Source organism: Protopterus annectens, chromosome 8.part0 (assembly GCF_019279795.1).
Source record: "Protopterus annectens isolate FY-2018-M chromosome 8.part0, PAN1.0, whole genome shotgun sequence".
In the NCBI taxonomy this organism is placed as follows: domain Eukaryota; kingdom Metazoa; phylum Chordata; order Ceratodontiformes; family Protopteridae; genus Protopterus; species Protopterus annectens.
The window spans coordinates 1,081,467,505-1,081,495,208 of NC_056741.1; the positions used below are offsets into that span (position 1 = coordinate 1,081,467,505).

Sequence of the window (27,704 nt, forward strand, 5' to 3'; positions counted from 1 at the left end):
TTAACTGCACAATAATATATCCTGTTTACTTCTGTTATATCACGGAATTTCTATGGACACTCTTAATTACTGTGTTCATTTGTTTTATCAAATGTTGTTCTTTTCGGGTTTTACCGATCTTCTGCAGTCTATTTCTTTCATTGAGTTAGTATGTCTATCTCTATTAAATCAAGTAACTCTTCTCTTAGATCATTTCTTCTAAACTGAGGGCACATTTTTTGTTTTCAATTTCCTGTGGGCATTCTATACAAAGTTCTATAGTATCTTCCTGTGGCACATTATCTTCAATTATATCCTGTATATATGACAGAGCAATATCCCATATTCCTCTGTCATATGGGAACTCACTGGCCTATCACTTCTCAACACTGACTGTGTCAAGAGTTTCCACAGTTTCCTGTTCATTTCCTTGCTGTCCAGCTTCAAGTGAATGTTTTTACTGGTTTCCTGTGGAAGGCTCCAAATTATCTTCATATGGCACTGTTATTTCATCCCAGCATTGTTACCTGTTCCACTGGTTTGCCCTTAATTTAGATGTCCATTGCTCTATCCTATTGTGGTGCTTTCTGAATTAGATTTTCTACACTGAATCCTTCCCTTCACAGGTACTCCATAACCTCAGTTTCTATTTCTTTAACTTCTCCATTACTAATCTCCTTTTCTACTTTTCCTCTTTGTCTTCTTATTTTTTGTACTGCAAAGTTATCCATATCCAGGTTCCTTTGCCTGTGTTTCTCTTCAAATATCTTTGGAGCTGCTGTTTTTGTATTGATTAGTTTTGCTTTCTCCTTTGCATTGATATCACACCATATTACATCTCTTTTTCTTTCCCATGTCTATATCTCTTCTTCAGATGTCTCCTGATCTTCTCGTTTCTCCTTACTTTGGGGACTCGTTCCAACATGCTATGATGTAACCTGTGTTAGACCTTCTACATCAAATCCTTCATTCGCAGGCACTCGATAACTTCAACTTCTATTTTTTAACTTCTACTTTACTAATCTTCTTTTCTACATTCCCTCTTGGTAAAATTATTTTTTATTGTGAAATTTTTCATATCCGGATGCCTTTGCCTGTTTTTCTCTTCGAATATCTTTGGGGCTGCCTTCTTTATATTGATTAATTTGGATTTTGCCTTTGCAAAAATATTACACCATATCAAATCTTTTTTTTTTCCCTGTCCATATTTCTTTTTCATGCTTTTCAAACATGTCTAGGTTTTGTTGTTTACATTTTTGCACTTCTTCAGATGCTTCTTTTTGCCAAGCAGATCAAAGTTTCTCAGTCTATATACTGTTTTTTCACAAATCTGTTGTATTAATGAACACAATTTTATATTTGAGGCTTCTGACAGTTCTTCTTGTGGAAGCATTTTTCTTTCCACTAATTTCTCTCTTACGCTTTTTGTATATCTTGTGTCTGGAAATTCTGGGCTTTTTGCTTAATAGTAACAATACATAATTTCTTTCTTATCCTCAATAGTCCACTCTATCATCTTTATGGCTCTTCTTTGCCCTACCAGTCTTTGTGATTTTTGTGGACTGCTACTCCTTCTACAATGGGGGGGGGGGGCATCCTCTCTCTGGGCCTGTCCAAGCCCCTTTGTATGAATGTTTCTATATTTTGACGATTCTACAATGTCATTTTTTCCAGTCTTTGCCCTAGTCCATCTACCATGATTGGGCACTTTTTTTTTCCTGGGTCTTGTGCACGCAGCTATCTTTTTAAATTTTTGACCTACTTCTGTCATGATATATACTGTATAAATACAGTCTATATATCAGTGCCATCTTGGAGAGATTTTGTGAAAAAACAGGGTCTACCTCATGAAGGTACTCACCAGGACTTGAGGATGACTTCAGTTTCAGCAATGCTACTCTCCTTTGCTTGCTGACTTATCATCTCTCCATTTGGACCCCAGTTCTGTCTGTATAAATATTGCACTGCTGTTCTAGGATCCCCTGCTTGTCATGATCCATTTCCGATCATTGATCCTTTTTCTTTGTGCGTGGTGGTGCACAATATTGCTGCAAGGTTCCTAATAATATACAGAAATTCATCACGCCCATAGCTTGTTTCTGTTTCTCCAGTTTATTTATTTTAGTAGTGGACTTTATTACACCTGACTTCTCTTATCAAAGAAATTAAAATGTTATTGTTTTCTTATTATTGTTGTATGTTGTGAAGGGATGCCATTATGTAGTTCATTAAATGCTTCCAATTATAAAGTTTCCAAATAACTTATACAGAAGTTGAGAAACAAACTTATAAGAAAGTCCTGAAGGTATTGAGGTTTTCCTGCAAATCATATTGTGATTTAAAGAAGGTAGGAGGAATATCAGGTGCAACTGCACTTCACCACTCTAAACACATCAGTCTTATTATTTATAAATACTGGAAATCCCACTAAGAGAAATACAGCACATGTTTCACTAAAACCCCATAGATAGTTATGCATCAGAATGCTGGCCCTAAGACGTTGCATTCACTCTGGCTACCCACAGTCATGCAAGGAGTACCACATTTGTAAATAAGACTGAGGTGTATTAGTTTAGAACAGCATCTGGTTGAGATTGGTACTATCAATACATACAGCCTACCTTGATTCCTAGCCTCAAGCTAGATATTTCTATATCTGTGCATTATTATATCTCTTATTGTATGTATATCTCATATTTGTCTACTGTATGTATTTTTTTTTTTGCTATTGTATGTATATTCAATTGCTCTTGTACTCTGGTGCTCATTTATTGTTCTGTGGAGCTATTCTCCCCAGACCTCTGCTGAAAAAGGAGCTGTGTCCAGTCAGAACGTCCTGGTAAACAAATGCAAATAAATAAATAAATAAATAAATAAATAAATAAATAAATAAATAAATGTCATAACATTAGTACCAAAAATAACAAATGTATTCTCAACACCAGCATACCCCTAAAGTATATGTAAGCCAAGGTGTGACTCTTAGCACAGAGGATGAGTCTGGTAGTCAGAGCAGAGTTTGATTCTTTCAGCCTCCATTTCCCTGTTACATTACTCTCCACAAATTACTTAACCAGATAGTAATTCTGTGAAACTGGGTTAGGCTACCCAATGATCTCCTGTACCACATGCCTAGTAAAGATTATGAGCAAAGCAGAGACAGCAGTAACTATATTATTACCAGTGATGAGGAGCAGTACCGTCTGGGTAAGCATGACAACAGAAGTATCATAAGCACAGTGCTGCAGTACCATATGTGCGGCTGTAGCAAAATAAATCATGATGTGCAGGACATAGCTGGTTCAAGATGCATGATACATACTAGTTGATGTGCTTAATGGAATGGTAGATAGTAAGAAATGTTGCCAGTTCAGTTATAGTTCCTTGCTTTGGATCTTACAGGGATGTGTAAATCATAGCATTTCAGTCATCACTCAGATCTGAATAATTTGAATAGGAATTTAAAATCCATTTTTTATGTGGGGTACAAAATGTCCATACTCATCTAATTACCATAATCTACCCCACAGGCAACAGCCTTCAGGGAAAGGGATCTCCCATTTCAAAATACTGCTGTGACACAATCTGCTTTCACAAATATTCAAGACTATTGCATATTACCAATGTCTTTTTTAAATAAAAGTATGCTCTTTCTCAATGCTTCTCAGAGCCATGTTCAGCATTGAAATATTCAGCCACTAATAATTATGTTGGACTGTCTAATGGAAATATCACATCCATAATCTGTATTTGAAAAAAAATACAGTATTTCCCTTAACAATTCCAAAATTACGTTTTTAACTAATTTGTAAATTAAGTGCAATTGCCCTTTACTTTTACTACACACACACACACACACACACACACACACACACACACACACACGTATATATATATATATATATATATATATATATATATATATATATATATATATATATATATATATATAATATTTGCTTTACAGAAGATAGCTGAGAAACTTTAACAGCCCATGTAGCAATATTTTTGAATTAAATCCAGGATCTCTAACCAACAACGTTTGAAATGTGAAACTATTTCAAAGTTATCTTAGCAGTATTATCTTTTATAAAGCAGAACTAGAAAACCTTACATAATGAAGTGCTACAAAGCTAAATGAGCTCCTTTGCATCTTACAATTACATAACAGTTTTGAAATGTGGAATGTTTAACTGTAAAGAATTAATTTATCATGATTTAGTAAGTGACAGAAGTATTATATCTGCAAGGGAATGGAAGACAACTAAATATATTTGCCTTAACGGCTAGCAGAAAACGGAAGCTGAATGTTGCAGATGTATAAAAGGAGAACTGTACTTCTTTTTCAAATAACACTAACTGGCATAAAACAGGAGAATATGGAACATTATTTTCAGAAGAGCAGTGTGAAATTACAAAGCTAATAAAAGTTGGTTAATGTAATAGATTGTTTTCTATTTATAACCCACATGACTTCTGTTTTTCTTACAGATTACCTGTGTTATACAAGGATAACAATATAAAAACACAGTTATTTACTGATGGATACATCACATAGGTGGTACAGACACCAGTTTTCTTATCAACTTCACTGCGCTCCCCTTGCATATAATTGTCAGTAAAGACTATTTATAAACCTTGCCCTAACAATGCATGTCATTGTTCTTTGCAAGTGTTCAAGGTTTTGCTAAAACAAAATTGTATTTGTTTCCTAACTTCCACTTATGAAATGCCTGAATCAAAGTCTAAGCATTTGAGAGTATTCCAGAAGACTGGAGGAATGTTGAAAGCAACTGAGGGTATACCAGTACCTTGAGTGAGTTATTTCTTTTTTTCATTTTTTTTTCTAGTAGTAAGCCAGACATGGAAAGACCGTATTTCTCAGTTCCTGACTCCACCCTACAACTATTTATTTTTTCTGGTGACATCAGTTATTGGGAGGGACTGAAGAAAATGTGCAGCCTGGATAAGTTCAGGAGAATAAAATGTGCTTTGGCAGAGATCAGTTATACAGTCTTCAAAGAACAAGAGGGAACAAGCCTGCCAAGCCCAGCATCCCAAAACAAGCAAATTTATTATAAAGTAGAGCAACTTATAGTACGTCTAGGTAAGTGTGTATACTTTCATCAGCTAAAGTAAAGTAATAACATTTGTATAAAATGTATTTTGTAGTAGCAGTTTCTATAAATATTATAGTCTTTAATCATCATTTAATATGAAATGAGGCAAAACTAGTATTCCTCATACTGAGCATCATTGTATGATTTCTTTCGAAGCTATATACTTATAAACGGGTTATTCTTTGCCTTAACTGGGGAGCAAAGCAATGCATTTTTGTAAGTATTTATCGACCTGCAACATCAGAAAAATATACAAGAAAGTTTCCCATTTCCCTACTTCAAACAACATTTTGTAAACCAGAACGCTGTCTCTACATTTTAATATTAAGTATTTTTAGAAGATTGGAATAATTTAAGTTTTACTTAAGACCAAATGAGATGCAGCAAAATAGCTTTAGGACTTATTAAATTGGTGAGTGGGCATTATATAACTTGAATATAAAATGTTATAGCTAGTGAATTCTATAAAATGTAGTTTTCTTACAAATAACTGACATGTTGACAAAGAAATGCATGTCTACATATTCCAGTATTTGTATGCATCAATGTTAATATTAGGCAGCATTGCTTGTTAAAATATGACACTTTCACATTAAATCTGGTCCATTCATTAATAAATTTGAATACCTTCTTGGATGATTTTCTGAAAGCATTTACATATAATAGAAATGCATCCTTAGTAAATCAATGTCTTTTTTATTGCTGGACCAGAATGTCTGTGGTGTGATGCCCCAAAAGTGAAGTAAAGCTTGCCACTAAGCCCCTTACATAACAAATTACAGCAGGCATCACTGAGTGATTACTTCAAATATTACATGTCAATATGGATTGGTGAAAGTTCTAATTTTGTTTTTACCTTGCAGTACTCTCACTGTAAAAAATAAGGAGAACTTAGCCAGTGCTTTCCAAATATGACACAACTGACTTATAGGAAGAAAAATGTGGAAAACAGTTTTGTTACATCTGCTGTTGGTTCACAGACCATCACTTAAGATAAGTAATTAGGGCTGCATTTCATTTATACAAACAGATATCTACTAAGCTATCATGATACAATTAGTACCAAGTTCAGATATTAGTTGTCATTATGGCATCAGTGAGTATTTCAGAATGACATCAGACAAGTTCAAATCCCTGCCATCTCTGACAAATAATGACAATGCACTTTTGAGACTGACCATTTGAATTAAAGCACTACTTAATACTTTCCAAGTCAATTTTGTTTAACCATTTACTCTCTAAGCTTTGTAAAAAAAACATTATCCTGTCTGCTGTGATGTACTATAGAATATAATCGCAGTTATAATATACATTTCATACCTCATAACTCTGTACGGTGGAACACTTTATATTATAACTTATACTGTAAGGTGAAATTGCATTGGCTAAGATTTTTACCTCACAGCTTCAGGCTCTAGGATTCAACCTTGACCTACAGTTGCTGTCAGTGTGGCATTTACATGGGCTCCCAGTGCCTGTGTAGATTTTCTCCAGGTATTTCTTGTCATCTTTTCTAGCAAAACCATGCAGGTTGACTGTATACTCTAAACTGTCCAGACACACTTAATTTACCCTTGCCCTTATGGCATATATTATTGCTGAAAATGGCCCATCATAAAGCAGTTGTCTTATACATTTAAGAAATAAGTACATTTAAAAAATGATGCTGTACTAGCCTATATTAAATTGCAAAGATGTACTGATATATATAACAAAAAATTGGTTTTATTACAGGAGAATTACCTAAATCATGGGACTAAACTGGAAGTATCTTGGGTAAAGTAAAATTTTCAACCAGCCTTCCTGGGCCAAAGACATATGATATGAAATTAGATGGTATGCAAACAAAAGCCTTAGAGAAGAGAAGCACCATGAACATATATGTCTAACTAAAACATAAAAACATGTACCCAGCTGTTCTGATGAGCATGAAAGAGGTCATCTTGGAATGTGAGCCCTATTAGCTGACATTTGAGGGTAACACCATTGACTTTCCTTCACATTTCACTTGATTTTTCTGTATAATAATTGCACAGTCAAGATGCTGTATCATTTTGGTGAACTACATTTAACAGGCTATCTCTTTCTTTTGGAATTTTGGCTAAAAGAGCAATATTATACATGCAGATTCCTAAACATAAAATTACTGCCAAGCCATCTTCCATTTACCTGGTTAATTCGTGAAGTTATGACATTTTAAGTAATCTTCAGGCAATGCAGTTTAGATAGTACATCTTTCTTTCTTTCTTTTTTTCTAATATTATGAGAATGAGACCACTAAGTAGGATCAGTCTTGCAGTCATAGTAATAAGAATTTATAGATAATGTTGTCATTCTAGAATTAGTACAGCTCTGCTCCACTCATTCAACTTCTCTCAAGACCAGTTCTTAAAGATATTAACTGAGGTTGTAATAAATAGTATTCGAGCTGTATGAAACTTAATAATTACCCTTGTTGATTGCACAGTAAAAATACTTTGCCATGTATTGTAATGCGCTACATCTGCTTCTGAATTCCAGAACTAGTTTTGCTATAAAAATATAGTCTCTAACTATAAAATCTTTTCGGTTGTGAAAAAAAAAACATAAAAATTGCTTTTACTTTAACAATATAGGCTATAAAAAAGCATAGTTTGGAGTGTCTAACCATGATTATAAAATGAGCCAGCAGACTGGAGAGGGATAATAAGAATGGATAAAAGGAAAAGACTTTTCAAAAAATTACAGATTGTGTTGAGTGTAACAGAATGGTATGTTTTGTCATTGGTATACATGCTCAGTGTTAATAATAAGTCCTACAAAACACACTTTCTCAAATTGTTGCTGAAATTCTAATTTGCCCACCTAGACTCATTGTCTGCATGTTTTACACCTTCCAACTTCTTATGATTTCATTTCTTTCTCCTAATTATTTACTATAACCTTTCTAATGATTAATGTATTTATTTATTTTAGTGTGTTAACTAAGTTAGAACACTAATTAAAGCAGACTATTTTCAGGCACAGCCCCGGAAAAAAAAAACACAAAGAAAAACGTAACAGAAAATGATAATGTCACAAATTTGTAATGGTAAAGAAGTGATTGAACAAGTAAAGCACTTAATATATGAATAATAGCATATTGAACTTGAGTTGCTAAAGGGAAAAGAAACAAAACGGGGCAGGAGAACAATTAGAATAAGTGTATAGGGAGAGTCAGGAGCGGATAAAGGATAAGAGTTCAGAAGATACGGTAAAAAAAGAATGGTATGTACAGTATGCAATCCTTTGGATTCATTAATTAATTATTTTTAAATGTGACAGTTGAAACCAAGTAAGACTTTTGCTACTAGTATCGTAATTTAAAAGGAAATTTATGAGAACTTTGTGAAGATGTGTTATGTATTCGGAAATAGCAAAATTGAATAGACTGATCAGAATGCAATGTTCAGTATTTCCTTGTATATTATGCATTACCTTTTATTCGCCATTTGCCTGCATCTTCCTTTTCTTCCTGTTTGTAACTTAGTATCAGAGATGTGAATGTCTTGATTCTGTGGCTTGCAGACTAAGAATGAATCCAGTAAATGAATTGTATGCCATGCCTTGATTCCATGAAACAAATTCCTCAAAGGAAACACAGATCAAGTAGTGATATATTATATCATTTATCAGATTGAAACAGCCCCAAGTCTCAGCAAAGGATCTTGTAGGCTATTGAATTTTCATGGAAAGAAGAGTTTACGCAGTCAGTGATTTAGAGTATATGGGGCCACTGACCTTGGTCAACAGTCCTTCTAGTCATTTCATAAAATTGGTTTCATTATGTACTGTGGATAATACCACAGCAGATCAAATTATTTCCTAGACTAATGATCCTGTACTTAGCTCTTAAAAACTCAAGTCACATTGTATATTGTGGTGGTGAATGTTATAATGTCAAAATCAGTGCATTTCCAGAGTAAGCCTATACGTTTCTCAACCCCCTGCTTTTTTTTTTTTTTTTTTTTTACCTTGTTCCTCCCCAAAAACTGAATGAATTCACAAAGCATTGCCAAAAGAGTAATGTCAAGCAACATACAAATGTTTGCGTGTCTCCATATTTCCAGTAAACCATTCTTGAATTCTTTGTAACTTTATTTATTTATTTGTTAATCATGTAAGCCTACTGGACACAAGTGCCCCTTTTCAGGGGCAACATCTGATTAAATGGCTTGCTCAGAGTCACATAGTAAGAAATGGAGACAGGGAGAGAATCAGACCAACAGAAAACAGAAATCAGTTATTAAAAGCTCACAGTCTTAATCTACTGATAAACTAACTTAATTAAGAACTTAATCAAGCTGGGCCCAAAGGACCCTTTTCTGTTGTGATTTCTGAAATCACATAAACCATATCTCTCAACTGTCCCTGATTTTCAGGGATGTCCCCAATTTTGAATTTGACTCAAAATTTAGGTCGCCCCTCTTAATCCCACTTAAAGCTTGTGACTGTTAAAGAAAAGGTGGTGAATTGCACTTAATAAATAATGATAGTTAATAGAGTTATATACTTCTTCTAGTTCAGAAAATGTATATTAATTCATATTCTCTAATTCCGTCAATGTCTGAAGTTAATAGCATTCATTTTAAAAGTGTTCTTGATTATTTTTGGATTTGTCTGTGATTTTATTGAGATTTGTTCCTGATTGATTGAGAGTTGTGACAGAAACCTTCCACAATTCTCAATGCAGCTACTGATATTATTGGCACCTAAATGCGTTAGTAGTGTAGTGGAACATTTTACTAACATGTGTGGAAGAAGAAGAATGTTCAAGCAGTCATCAGCATTAAGGGTGATACAATGGCTAATCTACATCCTTGTTTCATGCCAGGAAACCAGCTATCAGTTTATTAAAAAAAGATATAGTCTGTACTGAGTGACTAAATATGCACATGGACAAATAGCACACACTATAGAGGGGGTGGTAGTTAAGAGAGATGTGATAACCTTCTGTCTTTCTGCATTCCACTGTCCATTGATAACATTTGTTCTGAAAGTTGTAAAAAAAGAAAAAAAAAAAGAAATTGTTGAATGACCTATCATTTGTCATTCATGAAACCCATAAAACTGTGATCTCCAACATTAAGGCACATGATGCCATATCTGCAAATTCCCCTTACTTAGAGCTTCTGACTTTCATATGGCTATCGAGGCAATCCAACCATGTTTCTCAAAGGTGAATCAACTAAAAAGCAGCCTCATTCACTCTGTGATGAAAGAAGCATTCAACCACTCATACTTCTTGCATATATACACACATGTACACATGCATATGTACATATTTTTATACACACAGACACAGAGAGACAGACATATAAGTATAAAGAAACTTCTCCCTTCTCCTCTCTTGCATACCATCACAGAATTCTATGTACTGCTAGAGAAATCCTTCTACAATTTCAATGCCATTTTCAATTCCAGAAACTCTACAAAAATAGATCTTAAGGCTTAAGGTAATCAATAAAATGCTTTTCTTTCAAAGGGTATTTTAGCAGATCCTCTGCTCATAAAGTTATATCTGAGGAACAGTATTCCACCACATATCTTAAATGAGAATTAAATGTTTTTATTGTTTTCTGTGAAATCTGCTTTTTTTTCTTAGCTAAATTGAAATGCTTATTAGTGCATCATTACCCCACCCTTGCATTTCTTTTGGACTCTTATAACTTATCTAATTCCATACCGTCAGTGTAATGTATGCATCTGGAAACAGTGCATTTACTTCCTATCTCATTTTATGTCAAATACCTTCCTGTCTCTTTGCTTTTTAGGAGGTTAAGTACTTACTGCTTTTATTTCTGAAACACATGGCAAACCATGGAAATATTTAATACCATATGATTTTATTTGGAAGCAGCAGCAGAACAGATAATTTGCAACCCATTTAAAAATAAGACAGGTTATTAAGTATAAGATTATTTAACCGTAAATACTGGAATGAGACAATATACTTATATTGACAAAACACAAGATGCAATATGAGCTGAACTGCTACAGTGTGTTCTAGAAAAAGCTCCTAAACCACAATTAATTTACTTCTTATTTTAGGTGGACTGTTCTATGTGATTAGTGTAAAAAACAAAGGTAAACAACATCAGTGACTTTTTTCAGTCCATGTAAGATAATTGTATCCATAAGACAGTTAATATTACTTTTATCAGTTTCTTTCTTTCTTATTTGCAGAAATGGAAATTTCTAAGGTAAAAAAGATCATGCGATCCATGATCCCTAGGATTGTCACTATTTGCTTTGCTCTGCTTGTACTTGGTGGGCTCACAGCAGCCTATGCCACTGGATTTCAAATTGTTAGTGATCCATATCATATTATATCTTTTGGCATATATGGTGCTTTCTTAAGCCTCCATATGATAGTACAAAGTTTTTTTGCTTGGTTAGAACACAGAAAAATGAGAGAAGATTGCCTCACTTGCAGCTATACCAAGACAGTTGCACTAACAATCGCAGCCTATCAGGAGGACCCTAACTACCTCAGAGAGTGTCTGCTATCTGTTAAGAACACACAGTACCCATCTGACAAACTCAGGATCATAATGGTGGTTGATGGAAACAAAGAGGATGACCAGTACATGATGGACATGTTCAAGGAGGTTTTTGAAGGGGAAGATATTGGCACTTATGTCTGGGAACATAATTATCACTCATGGAACCCAGAATCAGAATGTATACCTAATGCAGCACAACAAGAGAATGTCTATGAAAGCATTGATCAGCTTGATAATCTTGTGTATCATGAACTCCAAACTGAAGACCTTGGGAAGTTAACAGTAGAAGAAATTATTAAAACGAAGCGTTGTGTGTGCATCATGCAGAAGTGGGGAGGAAAGCGGGAAGTTATGTACACTGCCTTTAAAGCTCTAGGAGACTCAGTCGACTTTGTCCAGGTAATGCAAATGACAGTTTGTGGTGTTAATTTCTTACACCTGCTCTTTAGTTCATGAAGCTAATGCTTGTTTCTACTAGTTCTATGTATTATTATTATTATTATTATTATTATTATTACTGATGTGAATATTAATCATCATCATCATAGTAATAACACTATTACACGAGTAAACAGATGGAGAAATATTTGTTGTAGCACTGGCATTTAATATAGAGAATGTTTCAGCTATGATGTCCTTGCAGACTGCACATTAATCTAATTTAAAAATAAAGTAGGAGATGTTGAGTTAAATATCCACAACACCCATCAAATGAAATTTGCATACAGCTAGGTATAACTCTTAAATACAAAAAATAATTTCAATTGCTTAGATAGTCATTTATTTATCATTATGCTCATGAATGCAGGCTCAGCCTCCTGAAAAGAAATGAGTTTGAGAACAAAATTTAGCACAGGCCTGTAATGAGAAGCAGCCTGGGCATCCAGGGAGCTCACTTCCTGGAAGTGAGAGGACAATTTCACATCAAAAAGTAAACAATACTCATCAGGGATAAGGCATGTGAGCTGCTAGAAAACTTCATGTTTTGGTCTTGGATTTGGTTTATTCAGCTTTTATTCATTCACTACATGCCACAGCAAATAATCTAACTCATCTAGTGTTCCTGAGTCATCAGTGGAAAGAGGAAGTTGTGTTTTATTGGGGTCTGATTTACAAATAAATAAAATAAATTTCCTCTAAGTAACTAAGGAGTTTTCTATTTATATTGTAAACACTATACATGTGAAGCCATTGCTGAGGTAAAATTATGCTGACAAATGAAAGTTGCTCAACAATTGGGTAAAACTGCTTAGAAAATATGTTTTCACTATTATATAGTCTACCATGTTATACGCTGGAAAGGTTCTGGAAGATACCTAAATATATTTTCACTTTCCAGCATAACTTACTTCCATCGCTGTAACTTTGTAGAAGAGAACATTATGTACAGCCGGATAAGTGAGAAGGTGCCTGATCATGGTGTGTTTTCAGTAGCAACCTACAAGCAGGCAGAATTAAATAAATCAAATGAGAAGCCCTGGATTAGTACAGTAGGCAAACCACAACTGTATACTAAAACAGGAAGGAAACAAAGAAGAGAGAAGGAAGCCAAGACATAAGCCTAAATTGGTCACTAGTACATTAATTAGCAATTAATTGACACTGAATTCATGTTTCAAAATTTTCAGGGGGATCTTTCAGCAATAAAATAATACATGGCCAGTATCTGTGTAAGTAAGATAGGGAAGGTGGACTCAAGGGGAAGGATGTCAAAGCACATAATTCACTATGTTATATTTTAAGCTGATTTAGGGGATGGAATAGCTAACTGTTATGGGATGGAATAGCTAACTGTTCTTTGTTGTGAGAAGTGCAGTTTACACCTCTCATCATTGATATGAACTTTTAGTTATCAGAGAGTAATAATTGAAGGCTAGCTATCTATGTAATAAGGCAGCATGCAGAGGTTGGCTCCTTAAGAGGGATCCAGCAATTTCTCATCTCCAAGATAGATGAATGATTTTTGTGTGTGTGTGTGTGGGGGGGGGGCATCATGCAAAAAGGACAACTCAGTTAATAGTCTCTGTAACTTATCTGATTTGGATAATACTGCAGGTATCAGAGGGAGTCCACGTTCTACATGATTAGCAAACTGAAATGAACATAAGGAAAGGTATGTGTTGAAGAGCCATGCTAATATTCAGATGTTTCTTTTTTTATAATTTTAGGTCTGTGATTCTGACACTAAGTTAGACCCACTGGCTACCATAGAGTTAGTAAAAGTGCTGGAGTCCAATGAAAAGTATGGTGCTGTTGGTGGAGATGTGAGAATTTGGAATCTCTCCGATTCCTACATCAGTTTCATGAGTAGCCTCAGGTACTGGATGGCCTTCAACATCGAGAGAGCTTGTCAGTCCTATTTTGACTGTGTTTCTTGCATCAGTGGTCCACTTGGTAAGTATATTTAAATGTTTTATTAAGTTTCAAATATGACATTCATAAGTAAGAACAGGTGTGTCTTATATAGCACTTTAGCAGTCTACAGCAAAAGGAGATGCAAGTCATAACTACAACTCCCAAAACTTCAAAAAGCATATTATAAATTAACCAAAATAATAGCAAATTCTGAAACTGTTATATGATTCAATAGTTTTTTGCCAGCAGCAGACTTTGCCCTCCTGCACCTGCCTCTTGACTATGAGGTTGTTGTCTGTCAGACTAGACAAAATATTTCAAGGTATAGCACTCAGAGTTAATACATATTTCCCTATTTTTGGCAGATGCAAGAATCATAATTATTCTTTTTGACAATCCAACAGGCACCCAAAGTAGCTATGTGATGTCTCAAACAAAACAAAAAACAAAACTGCAACATTCACTAAGACAAAACAAAACCAAAACAAAAAAAATAAAAATTAATTTCTTGTTAGGTCTACTTCCCCCTATGATTCCATATGAGATGTGTGACCTTGTACTAACTGACCACCTGATATAGTTAATTCTAAGGTGGCCATATCTCAGGAAAGAGGAACTAACCCTCAGAGAAGTAAAGCACCCAACAATACACAGCAACATGCACACCACCACACATCATGTACTGAAATCATAACACACAACTTGTGGTATCGTTTGCATATTAACCCAACCACATACTACCAAATTTTGGGTGAAGACTGCAGTGTGCATGTCATGACTGTGATTTAGCTGCTGATAGAACTGGTAGCAGCAAGTTAAGATATGATGAATACTGTCCTTGGTAGGTAAGGAACCTAGACATACAGACTGAGCATTTGAAAAATAAACTCTGATGTAACACTACCTCAAGTATTTAAGTGTATTTATTTTGTATTTTCACTAGGATGAATTTATTTGCTGTGCACTTGTTTGCACTATCCCTTACTCCTTTCAACTAGTATACTTGTGCTCTCCTTCTTATTACTACACCCTTTCATTTGTCAATGAGTACTCAATCTCACAGTAACGTCTCTGAATCTGAGCACTTTTCATAGGTTCATAGCTAAGTACTAGTCCAGCTGCCCCTTTGATCCATTTTAAGCCTAGCCAATTTAGGCTATGGTGTGAGTGTGTGGATCAAATCCTGTACCTTGTGTCTGTCACGCAAACACTATAACCATGATGACAACTCCCACCCCACCCTTGCCTACCCCTCACCTCCCTTTTATCCAGGAAGGCAGCAATAAGCGAGATGCAAGGAGCACTATTAGTGATTACTGGAATGAAAACTGATACAAACAATACGCAGACAGCACTGTTGGCCTTGGCAGGATGTGGTTAAAAAGAAAGACACTCTCCATTCAGCAACAAGCACACAATAGTTATTACAGTGCCAAGCTTGCTGATGCACAACTTGTTAAATGAAGCTGCAAATGCCCTATCAATTAAAAGTCAATAATTCACTAGAACTGACGCCACTTAACTATTATGCTGTAAGTATAAGAGCAACCATGCTTTGACAACAGAATTCAGGAAAATATTCTTAAAGTAGTTTTTAGTTTGGTTATAGCATGCCACCATTTTAGCCAGTTCTTTCATTTCCGAAGTGTTCACAGCCTGTAGGATTTTGATCAGACTGACGTTATTATGCTTCAGCCATGGATCAGCTAGTTGATGTAACTCAGGTGTGTACATAACCAGCATAGCTCCAGGTGTGTACATAACCAGCATAGCTCCAGTTCCTGTATTTCAGTTCTGAGGCTACAAAGACTTGTTAGAGCAAGGGCCTGCTTGAAGACAGGTCAGGGGAAAGGAGTGGAGTATATATGGGACACACAGAAGTTGATATGTATTCTTCAGTTTTAAGTTTGGCTTAGGTCTCTTTGGTAAATGGATTCAAATGAACTTGGCTATCTGCATAAAATAGCATGAAAAATAACAAATCAGCATTTCATATTAAAAGCAAGGATCTCGCCTTGATTGAGAAAGAGAATAGCCACTTTAGTAAATACTAGGCAGTTCACACCCCTTTATTTACTCTCTCACCCAGAGTACTCTCTATGGTGGGCATGTTTTTATTCTGAGAATGTATACAGGGGTAACATGTACCTAGAGACAAATCACTTAGCACATTTCACAAAGATATCAGACTGAATGAAAGCATATCATTTTGGTTTGATTCCCACAACCTCCGCTATGTGAGTGATGGAGCAAGCTGCTTAAGGAGAAAGCACTCAAAGACTGACTGTGACAAAGCTGCTCGGAGATCTGTGCTTTACTCTGGTAAACACAAATAAATGAACAGAATACATAAAACTTGTAACTTGTTAATGAGAAAACAGACAGCTTAAATACTGGATAAAAGTGTCTGCTGAGATTATTATTAACAGACAAATATTTTGCTACTAATGGTATTTTGAAAGAATCATTGCTTTCTTTCATATTGTCTGAAGACTCACACTAATAGATTTCTGGAGTCTAGCACTAGATGGAAGGTTCTGTTAACTGACATGTTTGATGTTCTAGCAAATGTAGATTCCATTATCAGGTTCACAGACTCCGTGCCTACAGGTTTGGACAAGGATAGGGTGACAGTTACTTTTCTCTCCTGTGTCAGGATCAGCATTATTATCAGGGGAATTCAGTCTCTCACACTGGACAAATATGAATATGACCTAATGGTACCAGTGTAGGTGGGAATGACTTGAGGCACTCAACCTTAGGTGGCCCATGGAAAGAAAGACACTTTGGATAAATAACACCATGAAGCTTATGCAATGCAGATAAGACTCTAACCCTTAGTGGAATCCTTCCTTCTTCTAGAATGATGCTTTGTCCCCCTGCACGACCTAACTAATTTGTGCTAACCCCACCCTAAGTCTGCCCTTTTACCTGAGGAAAACCCTTTCCATAACACTATCACTGTACAGCACACCTACATACATATCACATACATCTCACACAGGCACAACACTAAGTCTGTTCCTTTAGCTAGCCCTTCCTCCAACCCTAACCCGCAAACCTCACACCTGCCCATAATGTAAAACCTTCAGAATATCTGACAGTTTTGTCATTAAAATTCCAAACCCATATTTACCTTACCCAAACACATTCATAGGTTCTCATAGGTTCATAGGTAGGTACTAGGCTATCAGCCCAAGGGCCCACGTTAGCCTAGCCAACAAGGTTCCCTGGCTTACTCCACCCATGAAAGTTATTCTCCTGTGCCACTGTCATGCAGAGACACAGAAGTGATCCCCAGGGTGTATTTCCTATTTCCCATCCCATCATCAAGATTTTTCTTGAAGAGTGCTAATGACGAACTTTGCTTGACATAGATGGGTGGCCTATTCCAGAGTATGGAAAGTCTCTGGGACAGGAATCTATCCCTCCAGCATGCCCTGTTTATTGTGGTGACAAGGTTTAGGTCCCTAGAGTGTGTAGCTCGGAGGGATTCGGATTTCTTTAGGTGTAGCATGCCCAACAGCTCTGGGTTTCATATAGCTTTATATGTTAGGCAGAGATCACCTCGGAGTAGACGATATGCTATAGAGTAAAGCTGGAGCTTTTTGAGGTGGTCAGTGTAGGGCATTTGTTTGAGGCCAGTAATCCTCTTTGTGAGGTACTTCTGTGGCCTTTCCAGCTGCTGCAGATGTCTTGTGAGGTACATTCCAAAAGGGGCATTGTACTCTATAATAGGTCTAATGAGTGTCGAGTAGAGGGGAACAATGACCTCTTTTTTCCTGGATGTGAACCCTTTTATGATGAGGTGTGCCATGTAGAAACACTTCCTGACTACTGTGGCGATGTGAATATGAAAGGAGAGACGACTGTCCACCTGGGTACCAAGATCTCTTATCAAGCATTCGGTGTTAAGTAGATTGCTGCATGTGGTAGCTCATGGGTACAGAGTTTTGACCAAAGGGAATGACACTGCACTTTTTGGCATTGAGCTTGAGGCCATGGCTCTGACACCAGGCATCTGTCTCAACGAGGCCCTTCTGTAGGATGTCCACATCATTTGGGGACTTGACTATGACTCCTAGTTTGCAGTCATCTGCGAACTTTGTTAGCTAGAGGCCTTCTGTGTTAGCCTGTACATCAGAGAAGTAGATACCAAACAGTAGAGGTCCCAGGACGGAACCCTGTGATACTCCACTTGTCACTGCTTTGAGGTCAGATTTGGAGTCTGCAACTTTTACAGTGTGAGTTCTGTCAGTGAGCCATTTGGCAACCAATCTTCTGACATAGGGATTTATACCTAGTTTAGTGAGTTTAGCTATAATTCCAGAATGGGGTATGGTGTCGAAAGCCTTGGCAAGGTCAAGATAGGCTGTGTGAAACACCTTACCCTCATCTACAGCTTTGGTGACTGCCTCAAAGAAGTCAATCAGGTTCAGAAGGCATGATCTGCCTTTCACAAACCCGAACTGAGTGGGATACAGAGTTTGTAGGTTACCAATGTCTTTGTTCATGAGTTCCATGATGATACACACTTAGTTTAACATACACACTAAGTCAAACACACTTAGTTTAAGATATATATGTTTTATATATATATATATATATATATATATATATATATATATATATATATATATATATATATATATATATATATCATATATCTGTATAGATATAGATATATGTAAATAGATATATGCATATGTGTGTAACATGCCTCTCACTCTCTCTGTCTCTATACACACACGCACACACATGCACACACGCACACAAACACACAAACACACACACACACATGTATGGCTAGCAGGACAGATAAAAAGAGATAGAGCTTGAGAAACACTCATGTATGTACATGGAACTACTATACATACTTTCATAACATGAATTCAGTACTCTATTTGGTCAAATCTCAGCAGAATGTTGTGCCTTGGATGGTCAAGGATGAAGTACTCATACCTTCCCCCACCGCTTACTTATGTAAAGCAACAAAAGTAACTCACAATGAGGGATAAAGTGACACTTATGAAGATTAATCAGTTTCATTACTGCTAAAAGTATAAAAATATGTCTAGAAATTTTGCATATGATCGTTTTTGGAGTCAGAATTATTTTAGTAATGGCTGTATCTCAAAGCATTTCACAGATAAACCAATAATTATCTAACATGCTCTCCTGGAATCATGAATTAGACCAATGCTTTAAATAATAAATCCTGCAGGCCCTTTAACGTGTCCAAAGAATGAAACACAGATTCAAACATTTTTAAGAATGAGGGAAAAGTCAAGACTATTAGTGGAAAAGGCCAAAAAACTTTGGGAACTGTTTTGATGTCCTTACAACTTATTTAAAAATTAAACAGAAAAAAAATTTACTTACACTAATGTACATTTTCCAAATTTGATGTTTGTATATAACATTCTACCAGTATATTTAGTGACTTAATCATTACTATTATTTACCAAAATAAAACCATTCATGATGGACAAAACAATATTTTTTTCTGGCTGAATTGGAGTTTTTTTTTTTAAACAGTGATATTTGAGAGGTATTATGCAACATGTAAACCTTCACTGGATGGATACTGTCTTAAGAGTACAATAAAGAGTGTATTTCTAAAGAATAAAATTATTTTTATCAGCCAGTAATATTTTATGTTATATTCACTGCTCTATATTATAATTGTATTTATGAAATGAGGAATATGTAGAAGTAAAAAATGCACTAATTAGTAATATACATACGTTAACTCTATTCATTAGTAAACGTTTGGTTTTATTTTCAGGTCTATACAGAAATGACCTTCTGCAGCAGTTTCTTGAGTCTTGGTACAATCAGAAATTTCTAGGGACTCACTGCACCTTTGGGGATGACAGGCACCTCACAAATCGGATGCTGAGCATAGGATATGGTACAAAGTAAGTCCATTTCTGACTGTTAAATTAAAGTAATTGTTCCAATTTTACAATGACAGTACATACTGAAATGATGTAGACAACTGGAAAGGCTGGACAACTTTACCAAAACAAATAACAAATAAAGACAAATATATATTACTCCTCTAAAATGCAAGTAATAAGGCAGCCACAGCCAGTAACTACTGAGTAAAGAAAAAGAACAGATGGATACATATCACAGATGTCACTTTAATATTAAATTGAATAAATAAACAATGCCAGTCAATACTATTGTGTTGTTTTAAGCATTTACTTTAATATTAAAGCATCTTCTGTGATGTTTATCCACCTGTTCTTATTTTTATTTATTAGCATTCTGCAAAGTTCAGGACAAGTCAGACAGCTGCATTCTTTCATCCTCCCATAATAAAAACATTTGTGCTGGCCTCTTAGATTGAATGCATGTAACAACTCGGAGCTAAATGATAAAGAACATTTTAAAATTTATCTAAGAACAACACATTTGAGCCATTGATTTTTGATTGGTTCTTGTAATCATGCTATCCAATCACATAAGAATGGTTTGAATGGGTTTTATCTTTATCTGATGAAATCTTAGAGACAAAAGCACCTATGTTCTGCGGAATAAACAATATTTTGTGTTTTTGTTTTCCTTAGTTGCTTTTGCTTAACATATTTATTTGGATACAACTAAATAGTTTGTTCAATTGGTTTGCTTGCTTTGTTTTAATAATTAACTTTATTATAAAAGTTTCTTCTGTGATGTTTATCCACCTGATACTATTTTTGTTTATTCACATTCTGCAAAGTACAGGGCTAGTAAGATAGCTGCATTTTTCCACCCCCCACCATAATACATACATTTGTTATCTTATCTTTAGCTAATTTCTTAAATGTAAGGTACACATCCGACATGAAATCATAGTCCATAGCTGTAACTTATATTTCTGTTATAGGCCACAGCTGAACCTTATATTTCTATATGTTTCTTTCATATAAATCTGCTAGGCTCCTCTCCACATCTTACCATCCAGGGACAAGGACTAGACCTTTCAATTATACTTATTTTATAAGAACATTCAAATTTTCAGGCCTGATTCACTTCAGCATGATGTCCCAGTTTCTGGAGGTATGTCTGTATTTTCAGGTTCGATATACCCCTTCGCAAAAAATTTCTGAATACTCTTCATTACATGTGATTTTTGAAGTTGTGTAATATACAGAAAACTACACTTTATAATAAATATGCTAGTATCAACAATGATATAAATAAAAAGGACAAACATTTTACATCTCCCTTTTTTCCAAAGCAAACATAAATGACCTTGTACGGTAGAATTTTGCAATGCATGTATAGAGAGTTTACACTGTCTCTTTTATAATGTGCTTATATTATTCCATCATTTTGATCACTACATTTTTAAACATGTGCTTCTATGCAGTATCACACATTCCTGCTGGAAGTAGGAAGAGTTTTGTGCTATCCAATATTCAGATATTATGCTGGACAAGATGGCAAGATTTTTACATGGATGTTTCTACTTTCCAAGGGCCTTTACTCCTATTTTCAATGTCTACAAGTTGAATGTTTTGACACGGTCAGCCACTCAAAGAAGAGTGAATGATCTGCAGCATTAACTAGCATGTCACATGCTAGGGACCAATGTGATTCAAATCTGGCAAATTCATAGCATACTTATCATGCATGCTAAATTGCATATCTGAAATGTGACGCTCGTTATTAATAAGGTGTGACTATACTGTACATTTGGTCTTCTATAGTATGATTGCATTTCTAAGAGGGTTTTGGCATGCATACCTCTCAATTGTCCAGATTTTTGCAGAATGCCCAGATTTTTGTCTTATATTTTTGGTCTGTTCCTCATAAACTTTTGGTTTTCTGGTAAATCATTGCAGAATCATTGAGGGTGGAAGTTAGAAAATAATGACAGCCATTTGAGTTTCAGATTTCATACTCTTCAGAAATGTTATGCTATTTCTTGCTCCAAGAGGTTGGCATGTCGCACTTTTTATCATTAAATGGACTTATTAAGCTGGAGTGGTTAGATAATATGGGTGGCCACTCCCCAGAACACTAGTACTATTGGCACCAGTTGTTCACCATGCCTCATCATTACTCATAAGACATTCTTGTCTACTTAATGATGCCTGTCTTTCTTTTAATAGAAGAACAAAATTTGCCAATCCAAAATACAGATGGTTTAAATATTGCAACAGCAAAAACACATGCTGTCAGATGACTTGCTGTGCTTCAAGGGGTCACAGGTGGACCTTTCTTAATAAGCCATGCTGCCTCCATTTATTCCTTTAGCTACAGGTGGCTTTACAGCACAACACTGCAGGCATACTATTGAGATCGACTACTTTCTGCATGTCATCACAGTGGAGTAGGGATTTGTCAAAATTGTAACAATGCAACTAGATGAACTAACTAGTCAGTCCCGACAGTGTGTAAAAGATTCAAAACTCAAGAGACAGATAGAGAGAGGAGGGCATAGAAAACACTCCACTTCCCTTTACAGGAGTCCTAAACCTCCTTGCAAAATGAAGGACATTAAGACTGAGGAAGAGCTATGTTTACATTTCATTAGTAACTTTAGTTGAAGCTGCAGCTTTTACTGTTTCTGTTTCTGTTTAAAAACTGAGCAGCATGAAAATTCACTGTGCTGGCCAGTGTGGTATTGTGTGGGGTATAAATCAGTTGCATGTTCTGTTATTCAAACCCATTTATTCAACCCCTTATTTGTATGCTTCAGGTATACTGCAAAGTCAAGATGCTACTCAGAGACCCCAGGCCAATATCTGAGGTGGCTGAATCAACAGACTCGCTGGACCAAGTCTTACTTCCGAGAGTGGCTCTACAATGCTTTATGGTGGCACAAGCATCATCTTTGGATGACCTATGAGTCCATCGTGGCTGGCGTCTTCCCCTTTTTTGTTACAGCTACAGTCATTAAATTGTTTTACAGTGGAAGCTTATGGGACATTTTATGGGTTCTGCTCTGTATCCAGATAATAGGCCTCTGTAAATCACTATATGCTTGTTATTTAAGGGGAAGCCTGGTCATGCTGTTCATGTCACTCTATTCGGTGCTATACATGACTAGCCTTCTACCCACTAAGTACTTTGCCATCCTAACGATGAACAAGAGTAGCTGGGGCACTTCAGGAAGAAAGAAGATCGTTGGCAACTACATCCCTCTACTTCCTCTCTCAGTGTGGGCTGCCATCTTACTTGCAGGTTTATGTTACACAATCTACAAAGAAGTTGACATTGGACTGTTGGGGTGGAATGACATAGTAAAGCAGGCAGAGGTAACTTACCTGATATATGGTTGTGTTGCATATGTTTACTACTGGCTGTTTATGGTTGGTTTGTACTGGGTATGGATCAAACGGTGCTGCAGGAAAAGATCAGGATTTTATAATGTCCAGGTATAGATTATTGTGATTAGATTACCTGGCCCGTATATGAAAATTTTCCTTTAAGTGAATACATACCAGGGAGATTCCTATATTCCATGGGCTACATCAGAGCCCAGAGAAAAAGCACAACAATTTTGTGTTAGTGAATCATGCGTAGGTAGACTGGTGTATTCACCTCAACCAGTCAGAGTTTAGCAGTAAAATAAGTCATCAGAGGAAGAATCCAGGCTAGCTCACTGCACTATACTATAGCAGTTTCACTGGATTATAGGGCATTGCACTTGGTAGGGCAATACAATGTGGTGTGCATTTTTGCACTGTATAAAGACTTTTGACCTTTATGGATTTTACAGTGCAATGTCACCACGAGTATACATTTTGTGTCAGATATAATCCACAAACTTTGACTGAAATTGCCCCATTTAAGATCACTTCACTGTATCTGTTATCTAACATAATAAATCAGTGAATACATAAATAGGCATGTTTTGAAAAACGTCAGGAGAGAAGCAAGTTGTTTGTTGTAGGGACACAACCCAAGCATTCCAGGTTCAGTTAGTGGATCCGATGCCAGAAGAGCTGACTACAGAAGATATAGAAATGAAGATGCATAGCCTGCTCACCTTCTTCGGGTGGGGGGCATGCTGCCATTCATGTGAGGCATAACAATACCAAGTAAAGGTTGGGTTGAATGACTGACTGGGATGGCCAACATCTCAGGAATTGGGGGCAGGCATCTGAGAAACCTGTCACTATGGAGGCAGAGCATGTCATCTAATGATGACTCATTGTACATTGCCTATGTGATGACACTGTCACCATGTAGGGAGAGCTAGGCATTCTACTGCAAGCTGCACTATCAGCAGCTGTCCATGGTGTGTCAGCCTGCTTCAAAACAAGTGAAAGAAAAGGCAAAACTCTAAATAAAAATGAAAACACGATAATCAGTTCTGCCATAATCTCTGTTTAGATGTCCTCAGGCAATATATGCCACAAAGCACAAGATCAAAGGTCAAGTGCTTCTGTTACAGAAACAATAGAGAATGATTCATGAACTACCTGCTCTGTTATATCATCAAACCTCAGCAGAACACTTAGAAACAGAGAAGCTGGAAACAAGTGCAATCCTCCATCCTTAAATGCAACATCCAAGAGTTCCTATTAATGACTAATAGTGACTTGTTTGATTTCTTATTTCCACTACTCAGCAGTATACCTGCATACTTCCATTAGGTAACAAACAAGTTCAGCATAACCTGGTCAGGAATTAAATATTTCCCATTCTGCATTTTTGTCCTTTCCTTAATTTGAAGTTGGGGGTATGTAATACATTCTGGAATGTTTCCTTTCAGATATGTACAGTTTGAGTTTTAATGACTGTTTTTAATTTATTTGTAAGAAAAAATTGTTTATTTATTAATGTATTTATTTATTCTGTTTAATCATGCATGAAGAGCATGCCTGTCATACTTAAAAAAATAGCAAAATCAAAGAGCAAAAATACAATATAAGTAGATATAGCTTGGATGTTGACAGCGTGCTGGATAATACAACAGCACATTCAGGAGATTTCTGGAAAGCCAGTTACTTTAGCACTTTTTTCGTTATAAAACAAAATATTTGCAAAGCAAGACTAAATAACTGTGGTGCTTCATGGATAAATATTTTCATGAAATGATAACAATTCCTATGCTTCATTTGTTCCACATTGATTGTACATGTTGTTTGCACTTGTATTTTATATTGTTAACAGTGCTCGAAGGACTTTCCATTTTTAAACAAATGTGTCTGGTTGATATTGATATTACAATGAATACTGGAATGGGATCATATCTTCTAAATACCTGTGGATTATAAATGCTGTTGAAATCAATCATTGTCCTGAGTACACAGAGCTTGTAGTTTACAACTAAATATTTCAATTTCTGTTAAAAGCAATGCTGGCCAAAGACTTGGACAGAACTTTCACTCCTTTGCCCAAAATTCCAGTATTAGTGTTAAGCAAAGCCAATAACTTTATGTTCGTACATATTTCTGCATTGCTGTATTTTACTTTTTATTAGGAACTGGTAATCTTAAGAGATACATAGCTTGTTTTATTCTACACTCTATAAATCTCTTTCTTTTATTAATCTGTTAGCTAAAGACTATTTTCAGCTGTTACACACAAAATATAAATTATTTATTAATTTATTTATTTATCTTTGTTTATCAGGAAATTCCAACTGGGTTAAAGCCCTTTTTCAGAATAGGCACAGGGAGAAAAGCTTTGTATTTAACATCACTTTTGACATATAGAAAAATGCAGTTACATGATATCAGAAGGAATACAAAATATAGGTAAGTGTATATTCATGACAGAAAAAATACAATAGCTTACATAAACACCATTTCAAAATATTAAAGTACAAAGCAATACAGGAAGACAAGAAAACAAATTTTAAAAATTAAATCAATAATACCAAAAAAGAAAGAAATGCATAACTGCACAACAGAAAAAGGTACAACAATCCAAATCTCTAGCTACAAACTAAAAAATGATAGTGCTATACTCTTCTTTTTTCATTTTAATCCATGAAACTAAAAGATGATGGTTGACTGGCGACTTTAAGCTGTTCACACACATTGCCTTTTTCTTGTTTCAAAGGTTCTTTCTGAAAATGGTATATATATATTTATTTATTTTTTTTATTTTATTTTACATTTGTTAACCGGGAAAATCCAGCTGGACCAGGTCCATTTTCAGTGGATGCCCGGGGAGAAAAGCTCCACAATTAACATATAGTAAAGTAGTTATGACAGAGGTAATACAGACATGAAAAACAGGTTAATTGTAAGTACACATATACAAATATTGTTCACAATGGTTCAACTGTGATTGGTAAAGAACCGATACTTTGATAAAGCATTACATATAAAGTACAACTGACCTGACAGAGAAAATGCTATTCTTTAAATAACATTTGCATACAATTTGTGTTTTACATTTGCTTCTATTACGGAACAGAGAAGGAAAAATAATATAACCTGAGCAAATGACCATTTTGGTTTAGGGTAAGTGTTATTTTTGACACATATATATATATATATATATATATATATATATATATATATATATATATATATATATATATATGGGTCACTATCATAAGATTGAAGTTCCAGAACTTCGAATCATTAAAGATTGAACTTTAATGTTCAAAGTCTTGGAACTTCAAAAATAAAATAAAAAAAAGTTAAACAAACAAACAAAAAAATGCTCTAAGAAGAAGGGCAGGCCACCCAGCACACCCCACACCCCCAGCTACTTAACTATACCAACTCCGAGATCGCACTACATTGCAGAAAAAGGAAATCTTCCCTTTCCGTGCTATATGGCGATCTCCGTTCTAAGATTCAAGGTTTTAAAACTTTGATCATTAGGGCATGACCTTTCATGATTCGAAATTTTAAAACTTTGATCTTATGATAGGGACCCTTATATATATATATATATATATATATATATATATATATATATATATATATATATATACACAACACTATAGTCTTTTCATGTGACCCAATGGCAATTGATGGAAACTGAGACACAGTCATGGAGATGATAAAACACAAAAAATAAATTCACTTCAACCTGAGCAAATATATATATATATATATATATATATATATATATATATATAACAGCAGGTATAACAACATACATAACAACATACATGAGAAAACAATGTATACAGCAATTAAAACAGTTTAATTGTTCTGGAGCAGCCAGGACATCTGGCATTTCTTAAATTTTGACCTAACACTGGAGTGATATTATTTTATGTCTATGAACCTTTTATAATGCACAGTTGCATAAGTAACACAGAAAGAAATATACTTCCACAAAAAAATATTACTAATACATAACTGCAGCTTTTTCTGTGCACATTCAAGCATTCACAAGACTAAATAGAAACTACAGGGAAGCTATGTTATGTTTTTATACTCTTGAAGTAATGATTTGCCTCAACAACTAATGTTAGGGAAGTATGCCACAGGGGACATGCATAGAAAGGTCTGGTAAGAGTTCTACAGTCTAACCCTCATGGAATTTAATAAGCCATCAGGTTTAATAATTACACTTGAACTAAAGTTATCTACAGGCTCACCTTAGCATACATGCAGCTGTGTAACACATCAAACATATCTGAGGAAAAATGCAGATTATCTTAATATACTATAGAGTTTAAGTATTAAGAGTCAAATATTCTGCAAGAGTAGTTAATTGATCTTGTAGGAAATCAAGAGCTGCATTCAATGTCATTAAATCCCATACTGAGGGGATATTTACAGGTGGCCAAGTTGAGATTCCCCAG

The 27,704-nt window shown here is 35.4% G+C and overlaps 1 protein-coding gene across 1 annotated transcript; it reads left to right on the forward strand.

Moving 5' to 3' along the window:
- The first annotated feature begins 4,981 nt into the window (after window positions 1-4,981).
- On the forward strand, window positions 4,982-26,989 carry LOC122809227 (hyaluronan synthase 1-like). The gene is made up of 5 exons (XM_044080543.1): window positions 4,982-5,086; window positions 11,304-12,022; window positions 13,792-14,017; window positions 19,767-19,899; window positions 22,677-26,989. The coding sequence occupies exons 2-5, from the start codon at window positions 11,306-11,308 to the stop codon at window positions 23,359-23,361; spliced, it is 1,761 nt and encodes a 586-aa protein (XP_043936478.1). The 5' UTR covers window positions 4,982-5,086; window positions 11,304-11,305; the 3' UTR covers window positions 23,362-26,989.
- The last annotated feature ends 715 nt before the right edge of the window (window positions 26,990-27,704 follow it).